This window comes from Antedon bifida, chromosome 11, assembly GCF_963402885.1.
Source record: "Antedon bifida chromosome 11, ecAntBifi1.1, whole genome shotgun sequence".
Classification (NCBI taxonomy): domain Eukaryota; kingdom Metazoa; phylum Echinodermata; class Crinoidea; order Comatulida; family Antedonidae; genus Antedon; species Antedon bifida.
In genome coordinates this window covers 4472707-4492290 of record NC_136236.1, presented here as the reverse complement: position 1 = coordinate 4492290, position 19584 = coordinate 4472707, and the positions used below count along the sequence as shown (strand labels likewise).

Genomic DNA, 19584 nt, shown 5'->3' with positions numbered 1-19584 from the left:
GATGTTTGGCGATAATTCTTTCATAAATTCTCCCGATATTTTTTCACTTATCCAAGTTCCAAAAAAAAAAAAAAATTGTAAAAAGGACAACATTTTGTTGTTATCTTGCCTCTGAGGCAATTCAATATACAAGTAGCATGAAGTGGGCGAATAAATATTGAAACGTATTTTAAATACATTTTGTTTAGATGGATGTCTGTTCTTCTATTTATTAAGCCATAACAAAACATTAAAAAATTCGATAACAATGCAACATTCTAATTAACATACTTATTAATTAACAATTGTATAGTGTTCAATACTATTTATACTTTAGCAACTTAATGATATTTGTACTTGGATACAAAATCAATATTTTTAAAATAAATACTGTATTATAATGTATACTGTATTTTAAAATAAAGTAGAAAATATAAATGTTTGCACAATATAATTTCTATTGTTCCTTCTTAATAATATTCTCATTTAATATTGTTATATAAAAAAAATCAATATTTTAACAACAAAATTAATTTACCCTTTCAGAAAGTGGAAGATTCCTAACAATAGACCCACAGGTAGGCAATACTTATTATGCAAGTTTAACATCTTATTAAATAATAACAAGTGAATGGTGATCGACCATTCATTGTTTACGTCAAACATCTATATATTGGTTATTCTATGGCTATGAATACTTAATTCGTTAAGAAAAATCAATTACACCAATAGCATACAAGTTTTATCAATATTAGTTGTCATGCAGCAGCATATTAACTGTGTTAGTCTTTATGAATTTAAAAAACTAATTTATTGCGATCAATACCAATTATTGATATATTTATAAAGTCTTGCAACAGATGTCGACTTTCTCATGGCTTCACTTTTGAAGATGAAATTTCAGTTGTAACAGAAGACAGTTAATATCTTCGAACTTTACTTACATTTGAAAACGCTTAGCAAGAAAATGCTGCGACTTTACTTGATACTTTTCAGTGTCGTTTTTGCACAAACTCAGGAAATTGGTAAGTTTATGTTTTAATAAATGTAAGTTAAGAAAACCAGAAAGGAATTATTTGTTGTCTGAAGTGGTAAGATCATTTTCTAACCATTGTAATCTGAATCAGAAAGTAGTATTTATAGTTGATGAAATCATTAAGTTCATTTTCTAATCACTGTATTCTAAACCAGATACAGTATTTTGATGAAATCAGTAAGTTCATTTTCTAAACACTGTAATCTAAAATCATAAAGTATTTGTAGTTCAGTTGATGAAATCGGTATGTTTATTTTCTAATCATTGTAATCTAAATCAGAAATAGTATTTACAGTTGATGAAATCATTAAGTTCATTTTCTAATCATTGTAATCTAAATCAGAAAGTAGTATTTGTAGTTGATGAAATCGGTAAGATCGTTTTCTAATCATTGTAATCTAAATCATAAAGTAGTATTTGTAGTTGATGAAATTAGTAAGTTCATTTTCTAATGATTGTAATCTAAATCAAAAAGTAGTATTTGTAGTTGATGAAATCGGTAAGATCGTTTTCTAATCATTGTAATCTAAATCATAAAGTAGTATTTGTAGTTGATGAAATCAGTAAGTTCATTTTCTAATGATTGTAATCTAAATTAGAAATAGTATTTTAAACTGAACTTAACTTTACCTAAAATGTCACTTTCTAAAAATAAAGAAATTGTCTAATAATTGGAACTAGGAAAAGCAGTGAGAGTTATTTAACGTTTATGATTGATTTTAAAGTATTTCCTTTTTCTATATTTTTTTCTACTATATTAAGCCAAATCACCTTATACAACCTATACTACAAAATGCTGTTGCAAATACTTCTAAAACATAAGTTTACAAATATAATAGAAGGGAGATCTTTACATTCTTCAACCATTTCTGTCTATGGTTTAACAATTTATTTTATATTTTATATTTCAGAGGAAAATCTTTCTGTGATACCGACGACGTGTACTCATAAAGTTTTTAAACGATGCGGACTGTCAATGTGTTCAGAGTAAGTTTAAAACATGAATTTAATCAGTAATAACGATGGGATATCTAAAAAAATCAAGATCAAAATATTATCAAATAAATGTAATACAATATTATAACAACAGAATAAGATAATTAGAATATTGATCAACATATATTTAATATAAGTTGTATTTTGATATCCTGTACATTTTGGGGTAGGTTGTTGAATAATAAACAAAAGAAAAGTCTTTTTCAATCTTATAATCTTATAATATTTTATTCTTTCTGCCTAAAATGATATATGTTAAGATGTAGTCAATTCATCTGAAAACAGAAACACTTAGAATCGAAAATTCTTTAAAACAGTATGTTTTCTTTATACTTTATCAACAAAAGAATTTAAACCAAAGAAGACATGTTTTAGCTACAATATGATGAATAAAAGCAAGATGCCACTTATGTTTCGTTTCGTTTTGATTTTCTTTTATCGTATGCTGTCACCAGAAAAAGTATCTGTGGGCGTGTCATACTAAAAAAAACAACGATGCCACTTGCATAACATTTCTTTTTAATTTGTTTATCGTGTAGTATTGGCAGAGCAAAACCTCAATTAGAGGAATAGCATCTGTGATAAAGATCCCCTGTGTAAAGTTATTTGTGGGCGTGTCATACTATAAAAAACAACGATGCCACTTGCATAACATTTCTTTTTAATTTTGTTTATCATGTAGTATTGGCAGAACAAAACCTCAATAATAGGAATAGCATCTGTGATAAAGATCCCCTTGTGTAAAGTTGTTTTTTTCTTTCTGTTATCAACAGAATTAATGAAGTTGAATGCTTTCACGGAACTTGTAACAATGCGACAGGAGAATGTGATTGTTCCCATTGTTGGACCGGAGAAACCTGCAACATTCCCGGTAGGATTTTACCGTAATATCTAGCCTACATGCTGACTTTTAATCAATGGCCAAAATAATCAATAATTTAATACCTGCTCGATAATATCTCTAGTAAAACCTATGTCTATAATAATATCTCATTTGTAAAACCCACTCAATGCTACGAGGACTGGCCACTCTAGCTTTAATAGCTAATCTTTAGTCTGATTCAGCTATTGAAAAAAAACAAGTATATTTTATTTCTCATTTACTGAATAGAGAACTTACATACACCCGTGTTCACACGCAACAAGATTGAAGTTGCTTTGAGTGAAAAGACCGGCAACCATGTGACCACTCTGAATGCATTGGACCTCGACGCAGATAAATGTCTGGACAAGAATTCGTGCCATTGTTCAACCGTGCTGTACGCAATCGAAGAGGGAAATGACGATAACATGTTTGACATAGACCAAACCACGGGTGTGGTCAGATACACACAGGATCTCCCAGACGATGTCTATGATATCGAGCGAACTTTAAAGATCTCGGCAAGAAATCCGATTCACACTACGAGACACGTTAGAAGTGCGGACACACAGCTATCATCAACAGTAGATGTAGTGATTAGCAGTCCAGAAGTTCACTCTAGACAGAGACGTTCAGCAGTTGTACGTACAATTTTGTTTGAGTTTTTCACACAAAGATAAAATATACGCAAATTAGGCGACTGTGTGGTTAATGTTAATATAATATTCACATTAGCCGTAAGAGCAACGTTTTGACCAATCACAAGTGATGGATTATTCGAACAGTCGCTTGTCATTGGTCAATTCGCTTGCGTTGCGTGTGTGCCATTGTATTGCATTATCACCGTATTACTATTATTGCGGTATATAGCAATGGATATTTAATATTGTGTTTTGCAATAACAATCATTTTTCTATTTATTTATTTCACACAATCGCTTACACACTCACTGTTATCATTGTTTGGATTTACTATACTTACTTTATCGATTAATTCTGACTTTCAATAAAACATCTTTTTCTTCTTATAGCCAACAGCGACGCCTTCCTCACCAGTATTTTTGGTAGAAAAGCTTGATTCGTTTACAGGCGTCACCACTTTGAAAATTGGACAAAAAGTTCCAATGAAACTTTCGATTTGGTTACCAGCAGAGACATTTGACTTGGTCGTTGAGCTTCTCACTCCATACGAATCGTCAGCCATTTTTACTATTTGTGATCCAACCATTACACACGTTGGTAGTAACTATGATGGATCTGTTGCTGAGACTGTTGTCACTTTAGACGCTAAAAACGGAGACAAGAGAGTAAGATTGTATTATTATTCAAACATATACCAAATTTGAAATACTATCTAAATAGGTAAAGTATCAAGCCTGATGAAATACTACTTATCAAAAGGCGATATATAGAATGATAAAATGTGACGTCGAACCATGTTCTTATTTCAAAAAGTACAAAAACGAGTATGAACAGATAAAATGCAATGAGTATACAGTACTCAACGTAAATACTATAGCATTGATGAATCATCGCCTGCAATTAATGATTTCCCCCGCAGAGAGCGAAAGTCGTACACTGGTCTACGTCGTCTTAGGCCAATGTTTTGTAGTCAAACAATGAACTTTCGGTTGTGAGAATGATAACTTGTGACGTCGGATCATGTCCTTATATCAAAAACTATGCATGAACACATAAAATGCGACGAGTATACTCAACGTAAATACTATAGCATTGATAATTTAGAAAATTTAGTTTTTAGTGAAAGAAAATAATGATTATAATATAATTCGAATGTTGGCAAAACAGTAATTTGTGTTAATATCAGTGATGCATGAGCTTAATTGTTAAAGTAAATGTTAATCTTACTGCAGTTACTGCAGTAAGCCTAACTACATTTTGCTTAGTCTCTACCCTATTTACGTCATTTTAACCATCTTTTCTAGTTAATCATATACATGCTATGTTAAACAAAATAAACTGGGTTTTTTTTACAGTGGGACCGGGCTGTTATTGACTTTGGGAGCATATCACACAGCGGGGTCACTTCTGCGAGTGACGCAAGTAAAATCGTCATCGACTACGCGGTAATACTTGCAAACAATAATGCAACACAGGATGGTCAAACCTATGACGTGGTGGCTGGCGCTACTTACAACGATGACATCTGGATTGCGCAAATCGCATTCACTGCTTCTATAGATCGCGATACATGGGTAATGTATCTACCAAATACTAATAGGCCTAAGTTTAATAACTAAGTCGGTTTTCCACTAGGTGAATTTAGTCAAGCGAATCCAAATAACTGCGATTTTCATTTTGATCGTACATGACAACTTATTTCCTGAGTTCAGATTGGTTGCGTCACTTTGCAAAAGCAAAAACTATAATTTCGCCGAATGAAAAAACTCGAGGAATTAGAATTTATAGCAGAAATGTAATTGGAAGATAGCAATACGAATACGCATGCGTATACTTATGCTGATGTTTTCAATTTGCGTAGTGGAAATAGGCTTTGGAGATTGACTTAATTTATTTTATCGAAAATGTTTGCCATATACACATGACCTACTATATACAGTACAATAGTAAAATATAATTCAGGAGACTTGATATTAAGAATCTTGAAACAATACATTTATTTAATTATTATTCTTTTATTTTTAGACCTCTTCATCAGAGTCGGTTATTTCCATCTCTGGACCAAACGAAATATACAAAGATACATGTGCTTTATTTTACACCGACATGGTACTCCCAGAGTATGGTTCCGATATCCGTTTAGATGTCATGGCAGAATCAGAAACTGAACCAGTCATGAGCTTTGCCTCTATGAGTGTTGGATCATACGGTAGGTTGAACATCATCATGGTAAATGTACTTTCTGTGCTGCGGTCTCAATAAAGATAGAAACCGAATGTCTATATTAGAACGCTTCTCATTGGATAACAACATACCTCATACGGACTATAGAATGTACTGTACAATCATCGCCTGCAATAAATGATTTCCCACGCAGAGAGCGAAAGTCGTATATTGGCCTAGGTCGTCTTAGGTCAATATGTTGTAGTCAAACAATGGACTTTCGGTTCTGACAAAGCAAGGAAGCAATTGACAAATACATTTTACTTTGCTACAGGTGAAAGCTATGACTGCATGGCAAAGGATTTGGCACGTTTTGAAAGTAACTCCAATACGTCATCAGAGTTCAATGCATCTGCATCATATGTGTTTGGCAGTATAACAAATGCAGGTAGGTATGCACGTCTGCTTAAGGACCATGCCAACATTATTCTACAGCAGTTACTGCAGTAACTACATTTTGTTTACTCTTTAACCCGATAAAGGAATTATTTAGCAAGATTTGCTTGGGATAATCATACACACTGCTCATTGCAGTGACTGCCTAAAAGGTTTGCAATATACATCCTTAAATTATACAGATTGTTGAAGAATAGTTTTGACATGATCCAAAGGCTATTGTAATGTTCTACTGAACTTGTATAGTTTTATCTTGCCTTTCATACATTCCAGGGATTAGTACCAAAAGTCTTATTCAGACGACAACCCTATTAAGCAGACAATTTCCTGTAAAATCACCGGAAATACAGTTGTGCAGTATATATCTAAAACCTCAGCCAAATCCCTATACACCTATTTTATGGAGAGTATGTATGTATGTATCTGCTTAATAGGGGTTCTTTGCATATAATTCATATTTGCGATATGTATTTTAGGAAAACGTTCAAGAGGCGGGAGTAACAACGATACACAGGACACAATCAGAGTGCAGATTGCCATACACCTAACAGACAGTAGTGAAATAGTCGACACTAAATCGTACTGGATCGGTGTATCATTGACCGTGGACAAAGAATACATTCATTCCAACAAATACTCTGTGACGGCTTTAACACAAAAGCCAATTACGCTTGTAAGTTTATAATATATAAATACTGTACAGTATTTTATTTAGTGCTGCAGTGCCCCACCTGAACACAATGAGAGAGTATAATAACATGAAAGCCTAGTGTTCTGGAATCTAAATTACAGGCTGTCTGCATATGAAGCAAAAGAGAAAAGTTCAAATCTGAATTGGAGTAAAATAAAGTTTTTCTAATCTTTAAAATTTCTAATTTTAGATTGTTTGTTCCAAAAATCTGAAAATTCAAAAACTTTTTTTTTAGGCGGATGACCCAAGCTTCAGTTTCTTCGCAGCCGATGGCAATGATATCATAATTGGAGGACACGTTGGTCTCATATTGACCTTTGCCCTGCCAGAAACAGCAACAACTGAACTTAGTGTTGAGGTTGCCATGGACTCGGACTCAATCATGACCATATGCAGTGCTGAAGTATACTTTATCGGTCATAATTATCCATGCGAGGGAGTGGTTTCTCCAACATATAATGAAGAGGTAAAAAAAGAAAGGCTGGTATTTGACACTATAATAAAAAGAAACCTGTGAGCAGGAGAAGGGTATGCACCTGCCAACTCTACCCTTTTCTATCTCCAGCCTATTAAACACTTGGTTCCTACTAGAGCGGCAACACAATGACGTAACGAACGTAAATGATGACCAATCACAAGCGATGGACTATTTAAACTGTCGTTTGCCATTGGTCAACTCACTTGCGTTGTCTTTGCGTTGAGCCAAGATATATTAGTTTTTCTTTCATTATAGGGAGATACAGTAACATTTGATTTTGGACGAATTACAAACATTGGCCGAAGATCAGAGGTGTCCGACAGCACGGTCAAGATCAGAGTTGTTGCAAAAATGTCCGAATCTGCGGTCGACGGAAATCAATACACAGTGACGTCAGGTGTAACGTATTCAACTGCAGCAACAGCTGAAGTTCTATGGACTGCCACGGTTGATCTCACAGGTTCACAGTCTATGCCTCAAAATTATGCCAATGATGACACCAAGGTAGCATTAATTAAATTATCATTAGCTTCAGAGTTTTCAAATACATTCTACAGAAATGTAGGCCAATTGTGGACATATAGGAAAAAGAAGATAATAATATTAATAATAACACGCAAATATATACGAAATATATATTACCTAAGCAGAAAGATTCAATCACACAAAATGCCTGTTTAAGTGGGTTTTCCAAGATCATACGAGTGTCAAAACACATCAAGAAAAATGATGACATCACAACTATTAGCCAATGAGCATGGTGGCCAATCATTTAAAACACAGATGTTGAATCGAAAAGTCGCACGCATCAACATCAACATTTTCTTTTTACAATAAGCCTAGAAGTTATCAAAATTACTAAATTAATTCAAAGCTGAGAGCAGTGTTTTTAGTAGTAGTTTTTTATTAAAGTATATCAAAGTTTAATTTCAAGAAGAGGCTTGCGGGGACAGTGGGTTCTATGCAACAAGGTTTTCGATTCATTCAATGACAGTTTTATTTGTTTGTATGACCGTTTCTCCTTTCATCGCATGAAAATTACATCAGTTGCTTATTATTAAATTAATTACATTACGCGTAAGTCCATTCGTTGCGTCATAGTGGAAATCACGCTTAAGAATATTATAATATTAATAATAATATTATATTCATAACTTTTCATTTTTCAGATACCAACCTTAGAACTTATTAACCGAGCTAGTGATAATTACATTTACAAGAATTCTGGCCTGTCTTTCAACATGGATTTGACTGTGCCTTCTGCTACCTCGTTTTACCCGTTTACATTTGAAATTGGCGTTCCGGAATCTAGCGAAGAATCTCTGTTTGAAAGGTGTGAATTCCGTGTTAATAGCGTGGGAGGGTCATTTCCGTGTTTCGATGGACATAATTCTATACTAGTGGAATATCCTAATGAAACAACCAGTTTCATGGTTGTCTCTTCGGGTCCTTTTACAAATCCGGTATACGAACCCGAACCAACAGATCCCAACGATAATAAAATCGTGTTTGAAGTGCACATGAAACTGAAAGATCATCCAGATATTAACGACGGTGATATTTACAACGTATCTGTTAATTTTACGTATGGACAAGAGGTGGTTACCAAACAGATGTCATACGAGGTCAACTTAACTGATCCAGAATTTACAGAGGTAGGTTTTCTTTGAGAACCAAGCTAGCTTTAAGAAATAAACATGATGATCGATAAAATACCAAGGAGAAGAATAGAAAATACATCTTCTTGAGAATACAACAATATACTATTCAGAACAAACAAAATGTCCTCTTAGTAGGGGTGTTCCTTACAACCGAATTTGGTATAGTCGTTATACTCTATTCATAACATCATTTATTTCCATTGTTTTTGCAATTACTAAAGAGCTTATATAGTACATTTAATTTTTTCAGGACAACGAAGAGCCACAATTTGAGTTGAATTTAGACGACGGTCGTGTCTCCGCCTTGGTGGTAGGCGAAACAGCAGTTTACACTATGGTTATCTACACCCCAACAAATTCTGTTTCAAAGTATCTCATTGACGTTATTGCCGAAAACAATACATTATCTGTCTGTAGAGCGGATATTTTAAGTTCAAGATCCGGCAGGAATCTTCCGTGTTTTAAGGATTACAAGGCAAACTACTATTCATACGAGAATGACCGGTTGGTGGATCGTGCCTTTTTAGATCTTGGAATTGTGAGGAATTCAGGTTAGTGAAAACATACTAAAATCTTTTTTTTTCTTATATACATTTTAGTGTTGTTCATCAGCATAAAGCGATAAATAGTATTTTTAAACATGTTTACTTGAGAACAGGACAGTGATAATAAATATGGTTTAGTTTTTTTTCAACAGAAACTATTATTATTATAACTCTATAACTCACTATGTCGGTCGGTAAACTCAAATTTGCGCACGCGATTGCAGCCATGTATATGGCCTTGTTTCAAATCTCAATCTATCTAATAATCCCTGATCTAATATATTTCTACCTTATCCCTTATCTAAACTTCTTCAATATAATCCATCTAACCTTAATCTATTTAATCGTATCTATCTTATTTGGTTATTTCTAAATACTTATTAATCTGTAATATCGCTTCATTATCTTCAGGAGTATCTCCTATAACCAATGGAGAGGACAACTACCTGGTGTCTCAGATTGTAGTTAGACTTGACGAGCAGGTAGACGCACAGTCGTTTGATGTCACTGTGAGGACTGGTCAAACCCATCTATGGTCAACATCAAGAAATATTACCTTTAATAGTGGGCCTCCAACAACTTATGATGTGAGTTTAAAACATTATGAAAAACGTGTCTTTATCATTTTTAGAGTTATTCATTACTCTATTCCTATTCCCAAAGTGTTTGGTAATCCAGCCGGTCTTTGTGGAGTTAGTTATGATCAAACATATATCAATAATGGCAGTAGGCGAAACTATCAAAGTATAATAATAAATTATTTCATAGTAATTTTGTTCATATTTAAAAAATATTAATGTTATTTTTATTTTAGGGCCTGGAACCTTTGCTAAGTTTTTCTGAAGTTTACCCAATAGTTACAGTCAGTAAAGGAGGCATTGCTGAATACTCTTTTGATGTCCATATTCCATTTAAATCGCTTAAAAGTTATCGTTTGGACGTGAGTGGGGTTAGCGGAGTTGCAACCGTATGTCAAGTAAATCTTCGTTACGCTGGCTTCAACATACCGTGTGTGAACGGCAGTATGTTGACAACTGTGTATAACACGACAGTTCCTGGTGTTTATGATGATATTGCAACTCTAGATGCTGGAGTTATTACAAACATGGAATGGGTCAATGAAGACTTTAACCAAGATGCCAATATGGTATGTATATTATCTTTCATTTGCATTTCTATATAAAAACTAACAAACAAATTATACTTTCTTACATAACCCTAGATGCCGTACCGAGATCTAGAATGGAGCGCTTATCTTATGCGTCTTTCTTATTTTTTAGGTTCAATTTGAGGTGATTTACAGAGTGGAGGCAGACACTGACGCAACTTCAGTAAACGTTGCTGCAACTCTCGCCATTGACGGTGTTGAGAAACCAACTCAACAATTGACATTTAATGTTCAAGAACCTCTGGGGGTAGGCTACAGTACAACATTTTTACAACTCCCTCATACATAGCTTATAGTTCCTACCCTGCTATAATGCAAATGAAGTAGTAGTCTATAGGCCTAAAGCCATGTGAACTCGACCAAAGCTCTGATGATTGACAAATTACAAAAAGTAGAAACTATTTTAACTAATTGCACTGACAAGAGAAAAACTATTTAGAATTTGTCACAGAAACGGATTTGGAAGGTTGAACTAGGAATAAGCTTTCAATTAAATAATAATAAAAATTCAGTAATAAATTTGAATAGTTGGAAACAAACGTAAAGCTCTGTAGGCCTATACACTATCAAATTAGTTTGACTAAAACAGTGTGATGGGCCCAAATATAGTAGTGATATGGTTAAATTATTATGGTAGTGATATGACATCATCATGTCCATATATGGGCACATCACATATTTTGCCATTAAAGTTTGATAGTGTACACATAGCTTAAGACAAAGTCTATAGCCTACTACACTTTATCGTTAGATAAAGTGCCTGAGTTATCGTTTATCTTACAGACGTATGCATTAGATCCAATATATGCATTTCTTGGACCACATGAAAACGACACGCACATGCAGTCGAATCCAGATATCTACACCATAGGCCAAAAGCAGAACTTTACCGTCAACATCAGTATATCTCAAGTCACCAGAAGAATGAGTGCAGAAGTTACTTTTTCATCAGTGTCGGGAGATACCAGTGGTGAAGCATACTTAACAATTACAAACGTCACAATTCAGCACGTTGGCAAAAATTACCCATGCGGTCGTTTTTACGAGTTGGATTTAACATATGGGTCAACTCACAGCACAAGTCAAAAAGATTCCGTAACGATTAATTTAGGAATCATTAGCAATTCTTGTAAGTTTTTACTTGTGCATACAAGAGTAAGAGTCAACACCACACCCTACAACACATCACACATTGCTATACAATAGTTAGTACTTAGGGAACATTTAGAGGGTTAGGTTCAGTTTGATTTAAGGCTGATTACTTAGGGGTTGCGTAGGCCTACTAACGCGCATTAGCGTCTGTGGTTAGGCGCATGTGGTGCTATTCTGTAGTGTTGTGTGGTGTTTAGTAGGACCCATACTCTGCAGTGTGTAATATTTGTATTTAGTATTTTAATGCTAATTTATAACAGCCCTACAGTTGTATTGTCACTGTAATATGAAGTAAATAAGAGGTAAAATGTGTGCTACAGTAACATATACGATTTATATCTATAGGAATATAATAGATCACCAAAGATCAGATAGGTCACTTGGGTGTTGGGGTGGGGGTGGGGGGTGTATTACTACACTAATTTTCATATATAACTCTGCCACAAAAACTATAATTAGCATGAAAGCTCATGTGTTGGTGACGTAACTATAGATAAATAGTAGGCAACTGTATATAATTTGTGATCACAAGTTTAATTGTTTTATACAAAATTGATTAGTATTCCATTTTTATTCGACAGTTTCGTCACACAGATATCAATTTGAGGAGCGAAAGCCCGATGACGATGCAATTCTAATTGATGTTGAAATTCAATTGGCCGATAATTACGAATTAAGCAATGAGCAAATGTTTGATGTTAGCGTCGAGTTTAACGGTGATGGTCAGCCGTTGTCACAGACTATCGAAGTCAACAAGACTGGTTCCGAAAGACCCGAACTTGTGCTTGATATTGACGTCCCAGAATACGATCCACAGGATATCAATCCAGGGTAACAATTTTTGTTTGTTTAAAGGGTAGCTCCGGGTATAAAGTTATTTTTCGTCAGTATCGTGAAATAATAATACAGTGGTGAGCAAATTCCATTCACACAATCACGAAAAATACAATAAGACCAGAAATAAATACATAAAGGCAGCTAGATACAAATTTTTTCCCAGAAATAAATGTTTGAAAATTTAAAAAAAAGACAAAAATACATGGAATTCACAACCACAAGCATAGCAGGTTGGATTCTGAAACAGCATTCCGGACCTGATACAGTAACTGGTTTACATTAACATTTTACTAGTCTAGAAAAGTTTTTGATGTAAAGCTCAGTATATTTCAAATGTTTTCTTGATGGTGACAAATGTACACAATGGTTTGTTTTCATGACGTCACCAAAATAGCTTCCTATTTTGGTTTCTTTCAGAGATCTGCTGACTGTTAACACAGCCATCGTGCATAGCGACACATCATCTGCGCATGCGTTTGGAGTTTTTTTAAACCTTCAACTTCCTAACTACATTACGATTGAAACCGTAAATATTGATAGCGAACCACAAGTTACGACCCAAACAAACAATGATGGTTTCCAAATGCTTGTAAGTAACGCTTACTTAAAGGGTATCTCCGGGAATAACAATTGTAATTTTTATTATAAAACATAAACCTTGGCAATAACTTGATAATAACCTCACTTAACTAAGCGGGGTTATTGATAATGAGAGGTGATTCAGAGCTATTGTGAAACCACTGAATATAATTGTAAGTACTTTGACCAATCATAACGTGATGGATTATTTGAACTGTCGCCTGTGATTGGTAAACTCACATGCGCTGCGCCTACGTAATTGCTCTGCGTTTACGTAATTGCGCTGCATCTAAGCGGGAACTAAGCTTTAGTAGTGTAGCAAGGTGACTATGGTTTGGCCCCACAAAGTTTCTAACCTATTATTATATTATTCATACTTTCAGTTTGGAAAGATGTTTTTTACTGATACATTTACAGCTGACTTTAATTTCTCTATCGATCCTCTAAGCACACTGCCAAGGAGAAATGGACTCATAAACACCACAATTCCTATGGAAGTAATATACTACAAACTTGATAGTATGTCTGGGTCAAATCCTGTATTGGGACAGGTTTATAAGTCCAAAACGGTCCCTCTTGTCATCCAATTCACAGTCCCAGGTAAGATAATATAGAGCTTTTGCGACGACCTACTCTTAAAACATGCACAAAGTAATACATCATACATTATAAATACCGTACATCATTATTATTATACTCAAGCATGGGATTATAATCGATCATATACCGAAACAATAGGGTTTATAAGTTTGTAATTTTAATTCTATTATAGAATGCCTTACATCGATTGGTGGCGACGCCTGTAACGTCACTGCGTCTTCATCATTTGATGGTACGAACGACGCTCAACAGGGTTTAACTCCAGGGAGTGGTTGGATTCCTGCTCTTAGAGATTATGAGAAAGAGTACATACAGGTATGACACCGAACAAACTTTTCTCAAAAGACCAAGAGTTATTCTCTGTCTGTCTAAACCATTTGATTTTAAATAAATAATTCAATTTCTATATTCTATTCTTATACGAGCAGTATAACGGTAAGCGGAACATGCAGTAGGCGTTTAGAAAGGACAAGCGAAAGGCTAAACATAGCAACAAACACATTTATTCATTGTATTTATAATGTTCTCATGTTGACCTTAAATTATAACCAGATGATATTCCAATAAAAACTTAAAGTAAAACGACCAACTGAAAAGGATGAACCAAATAAGACGTTAACACAATAACACAACCATTCGGCCCTAACAGATGGAAAGAAAATGTGGAAATCATAATGTTGGAAGACGAAAAACTTTTAAAAGATTAAGAAAATTCGAATGAACTTGCATCAATACCCTAAATACACATTGTAAATTAACAATGAAAGAGTAAACATAGCAGGCATAAATAGGAAAAAGGATTTGTACTCGCGTGTTCATTTCGAGTACGGGTTTAACACCGGTGTACAGCAGCATACAAAGAGTGCGGATGAACTAGTGCTATGTTTAACTACTTTGTTTAGCGTTCTTTATTTTATTATTTTACTTCTACTAGGTTTTATTTCATATTGAACGGCATGTAACTGGAATCAAAATGTTTCTATGTGGGGACACTGAGAACACCGTTTCACAGTTTACGGTGGCTTACTCTCCAGAATTTGTCACCTGGGTTGACTATAAGGAATCATCTGAAATTAAGGTTTGTAGAAACTTAGTTCCTTCAACGCAAAGGAGTTACACATGTAGGCCCTATTCAAATATATTATTATGTATTCAACACTATCCACCTGCAATGACTATTACTGCAATAATTATATAATTTTAGTATTTCTATGTAGATGTGTACTGTTCACTGCAATAGACACAGTGCATATATATATATATAGTATAAAGTACATATTATGCCAATGATCATTTTTCTATGATAGGTGTTTGAAAACGCTTTAAACGATTCTGTCCAAGAACATCTTCATATTCTGGCAAATCCATTTGATGCAATTGCCGTCAGAGTACATCCAAAGGAATCGGGAAAGAAGTTGCAATTTGATGTGTACGGATGCCAGGCAGCATCACCTATCACCAGTAACTATAATCCATGGTTTTATTATTCATTCACATTTAATTCACTACGGAATAAATTATCTTAAATAAAGTAAAGCCGAGCGGTTAAGGTTTACCGTAACTACTACTATATCCATAAGGTGTGACGTAAGAACCTGAATGCAATTCGCTAATGCAAACGCAGCCGGACCATACAACGTTTCAACATGGTCCGGTTCCATATATATATACATACGAATTTAAGATTATAATGATTAATTACCTCCGCCAAGGAGGTTATATTTTCACCCCTGTATGTTTGTGTGTCTGTCTGTCTGTGAACAGCCTGGAGGCCACAGTTTTTATCCGATTCTCACCAAACTTAGCCACAATGATCAATTACTCATCATATAATTGTGGTTACATTTTGAAGGGTCAGGGTCAAAGATCAAGGTCCACAAAAAAAAAGAAATAAAAAAATAATTAAAAAAAACAAAACTCAGCGAGACTTGAACCAGCGATTGTGAGAGGCTGGATACATAACCATTACACCAAACTCTCATCCACAACATTGTAGTGTGCATTTAGCCTATTTACACTTAGAACTAATAAAAAAAATGTAAAAAAATATATATATATTTTCCGGGGACATTGTATGTAGGGGAATTTTACAGTAGGCGGAGGTTTGTACTCTCAGAGTACCCTCTAGTTTATATGTGTAATGATGAAAATGTTGTAATATCATATCTTTTCATTTTACAGCTTGTCTGTCAGATGGACCTACTGGTAAGTTAAAACCATTAATATTCGTTACATATACCTACATAATTATGTATCAGCTTTTAAACTCCTGAATAACATATTACCGATTTTACTGACTATTTTATATTTTAGTTTTTACTGAATACGACAGAGGCGTGATTGTTGATCCACTATCTGGAAGAATATTTGTCTGTGTTTTGTCATACATTGAGTACGTACATTCTATTTAATTTAATATTTTCACTGTGAATTGTTTTATATTATATTCATTTTTAACGACCGCAACCCAAATTCAAATCTTGCGACTTAATAACCAAACTAACCTGCTGCACCAATAGTAGTACATAAAGAAAACAGGTTTTGATTATCAGTAGGATAAAAGGTTAAAACTAGCAATCTAGGCATTTCGAAACTTTATACAAAAAAACAAGCCTATGTATAAGATCAGTGTATGTGAAAAGTCTTACCTAGCTCATACTGGCATAAATTGTAATTGTTTGCTTCAATTGTCGTTATGAATCAATTTAGAACACACTAAGCTGCTGAAAGTATTCACTTAATAAAATATCACATATTCTATTTTCAGTGGACCTCATCTCTGTAGTTATTCCGATGACAATGGAATGGCATGGGATGGTAATATTTAATTTCAATTCATTTGACCAACAAACCAAAATGTAAAATATACAAAGATGAATTGGTCAGGGACTGCTAAACTAAACAAAATTACTACAGTATAACTTTAAGAGTCTATTTTCCCACCATAAATCAATTTCTCATTTTCCAAAAGAAAACATTTTTTAACATTTTACCAAAACAGGAGCAAATCGCCGAAATTATTAGCTCCGATTGGTTGCTCATTTTTTTAAATTACAAAAAGTAGAACACTGCTCATTTCAATGATAAAATAAAATCTCACCAACAAAAATGGTTTAGTAGAATGATGCAGGGGGTTTCCAAAATTAATTGATCTCTGTAGGCCTACAGAATAAATTGTTATTACTTGTTTTAGCATCAGGAAAAGGAATTTAATACTTTTGTATTCTTCCAAAACTGACAATAAAAAATAATTTTCGAAAACATTTTTTTCACGCCCTGACATGATGTGGGTTTATATTTACAACTCGTGTTAAGACTTTTTTTTCTTTATTTCTTAGCTATCGATGATAATATTGCAAATGTTATAGCTATCATAAATTCAACTCGAGAAATATACGGAGTGGATCAAAGCGGTCATATTCTTATGAGAAGTGATGATTACGGAACAACATGGTATTCAGTGAGCCCCGACAGCTATCTAGAATACGTCGACAACGATGTGGAAATGGTGAAAGCCAAGAAAGTGCCAAACAATCCTTCAACAGAAGTTACCTTGTCGTTTACAAGTGTAACAGGGGTAAACCAGTCTATTAAAGGTAAATATCTAGTCTAGGTTCTAGACCGTGATTCGAATATTAGCAAGAAAATAAATATTTTGGCATATATGGCGTTTCATACGTATAATAAAATTCGAAACGCCAACTGGTGGACGAACAAAAAAAAACTTCAGACTTGGGAAAAGTCTAACTAAATATTTTTATGATCATCAATTGTACTATTAGACATAGGCTCTAGTAAGCTACAATCTGCTTTCACACAATAGACACGAGACACAGTTTTATCACTCCGAATTTATTTCTGGCAGCGCCATGACCATTGATCGTTGAAATGACGTTTTTATTGCCTTTAGTCACCGACAATTTCTTTAGCTCCTCTTTTTACCCAATAATATTACTTGCGTTATAATCCACCATCACCTTTCCAGTTAATTCCTTAATATTCACATTTCAAACTCAACTCATTGGTTATCCCTTATTTCAACCGATCCTTTACAGGTTACTAAAAAACTGTATATTTTTATCACTTTCAGTTGACGCAGACAGAGGTGTACATAGTTTCGACAGTGATGGAAACTGGCAGCAAATAGGAAAGATATAGCAAGGATTGTTCCACCTATTAATATCGTATCGTAATATCGTAAAAAAATAGGTACACAAATGATTCCATTAATCATTGTACATGTTTGAGCCCTCAAAGACCAAATTTACGGTTACAAATTTATAGACCATTTTAATTAACCTACAGTATTGGTTCAATTTATTATATTTTTCAATACAAATTGTCTACAATTACTTACTGCTTTGATTGTGACTTGGATAACCTCCCCGTACAACTGGTATCAATTTTCGACTTCTTTTATGAGAAAGTTGCTGATAAAAAAAGATGATTTGATGATAAAGTATAAACGAATAGACGTGTAAAGCAATTACTTTGGAAGAATTCAGTAACAAATTCAAATAAATTAATGGTAGAATGGTAAAAACAGCGGTCAACCAAACAAGTAATATTTATAATTTAATATACAGTAAATAAAGTTTTTTTTAACTTACCATGAGTTATTAAAATATGTGTAAAATTACCTGTAAATAAACAAAAAAGTTAAAGTTTATTCTTATTTTTGTGTAGAAAATGTAAAAATTATGTTTCTATGAAATCAAGTGATGTTTAATTTTAAAAGTACTGTAGACCTAGACGATTTTGCATTAATAGTAAATATATGCCTAATATACTACCTATAAAATCTGTCAATTTCATATGCTTATTAATATTTTCGAAAAAGAGGACATGGCAATTGTTTTTCAGATACAGCCTAAAAAAATAAATAATTCAAATCTCCTAGGCCTAGTCATTTTGTTTAATTTGAAAATTGGTAATTACAGATATGCCTATGCATTTAAAGTAAATTAAAACATTAAATATGTCTTTTTTTTTAGGCTTGGGCAATGTTTATGAGAACAATATGCCTACAAAATGCTTCTACATATATTTATTAACATATATATGAAACATTCAAAATAGGCCTATATGGCAAATCCTAGCCACACAATTTGAAGCTCCCAAGTAGCAGCTCTGTTATAGTTAGGTAGGTCAAATGCCGTAGCATTTCATAAGCCATACCTAGTGGGAGCCTAACAACAATATAGTTACGAATTTAGCTAATTCATTCCTTGGTTCAATTAATTGATTAATTGTGGAATGTAAATGTACAAACGAAGGTCAAATTAAACTGACAGAATTATATAATAATGTCTTGTTTTCTTTTTGTGTGTGTGTAACAAAACACGCGAATAGCTAACTTAATTTTGGAAAATAAGTTTCTCTATAAAATTAAAAGCAATATCAGAACAGAATACGTACCGTTATTAATAATATTAGATAGATGTCTATCTTAACATTTTTCAACTCTTGCCGATAGATGCAGGGAAGAATGAAATTCATACACTACACATAATAGTAGGCCTATAGAGTACGTAGGCTTCGTCATATCTCGGTGGCAAAAAAGCCGCGGCGCACAGTCGTGGTTAAGGATGAATACGGATTGCTTCCGATTGGTGGTCAGAGCTTACTTAATTCTTAGACCTGATTTTTGACAAACTTATTATATATATTACAGCTATTTATTTATGTGGTATAATACAGTTCTATACAAACCATAATTTAAAAACAAAATTCAACAAAT

General features: G+C 33.7%; 2 protein-coding genes across 4 annotated transcripts in view; one reads left to right on the top strand and one right to left on the bottom strand.

Moving 5' to 3' along the window:
* LOC144855830 (lectin BRA-3-like) overlaps positions 1–19584 on the bottom strand; it is a 53303-nt gene that overhangs the window by 33297 nt on the left and 422 nt on the right. The gene's annotated exons all lie outside the window — the stretch shown is intronic.
* On the top strand, positions 894–19137 carry LOC144855453 (uncharacterized). The gene is made up of 28 exons (XM_078713317.1): positions 894–1004; positions 1927–2002; positions 2785–2882; positions 3123–3514; positions 3904–4179; positions 4870–5088; positions 5540–5723; positions 6012–6125; positions 6610–6806; positions 7060–7290; positions 7558–7806; positions 8472–8957; positions 9214–9514; positions 9920–10095; positions 10323–10655; positions 10789–10923; positions 11460–11805; positions 12410–12659; positions 13083–13254; positions 13628–13844; positions 14017–14159; positions 14779–14922; positions 15152–15305; positions 16026–16049; positions 16158–16236; positions 16612–16661; positions 17183–17440; positions 17935–19137. Exons 1-28 carry the CDS (start codon positions 947–949, stop codon positions 18000–18002), a joined length of 5430 nt encoding a protein of 1809 aa, XP_078569443.1. The 5' UTR covers positions 894–946; the 3' UTR covers positions 18003–19137.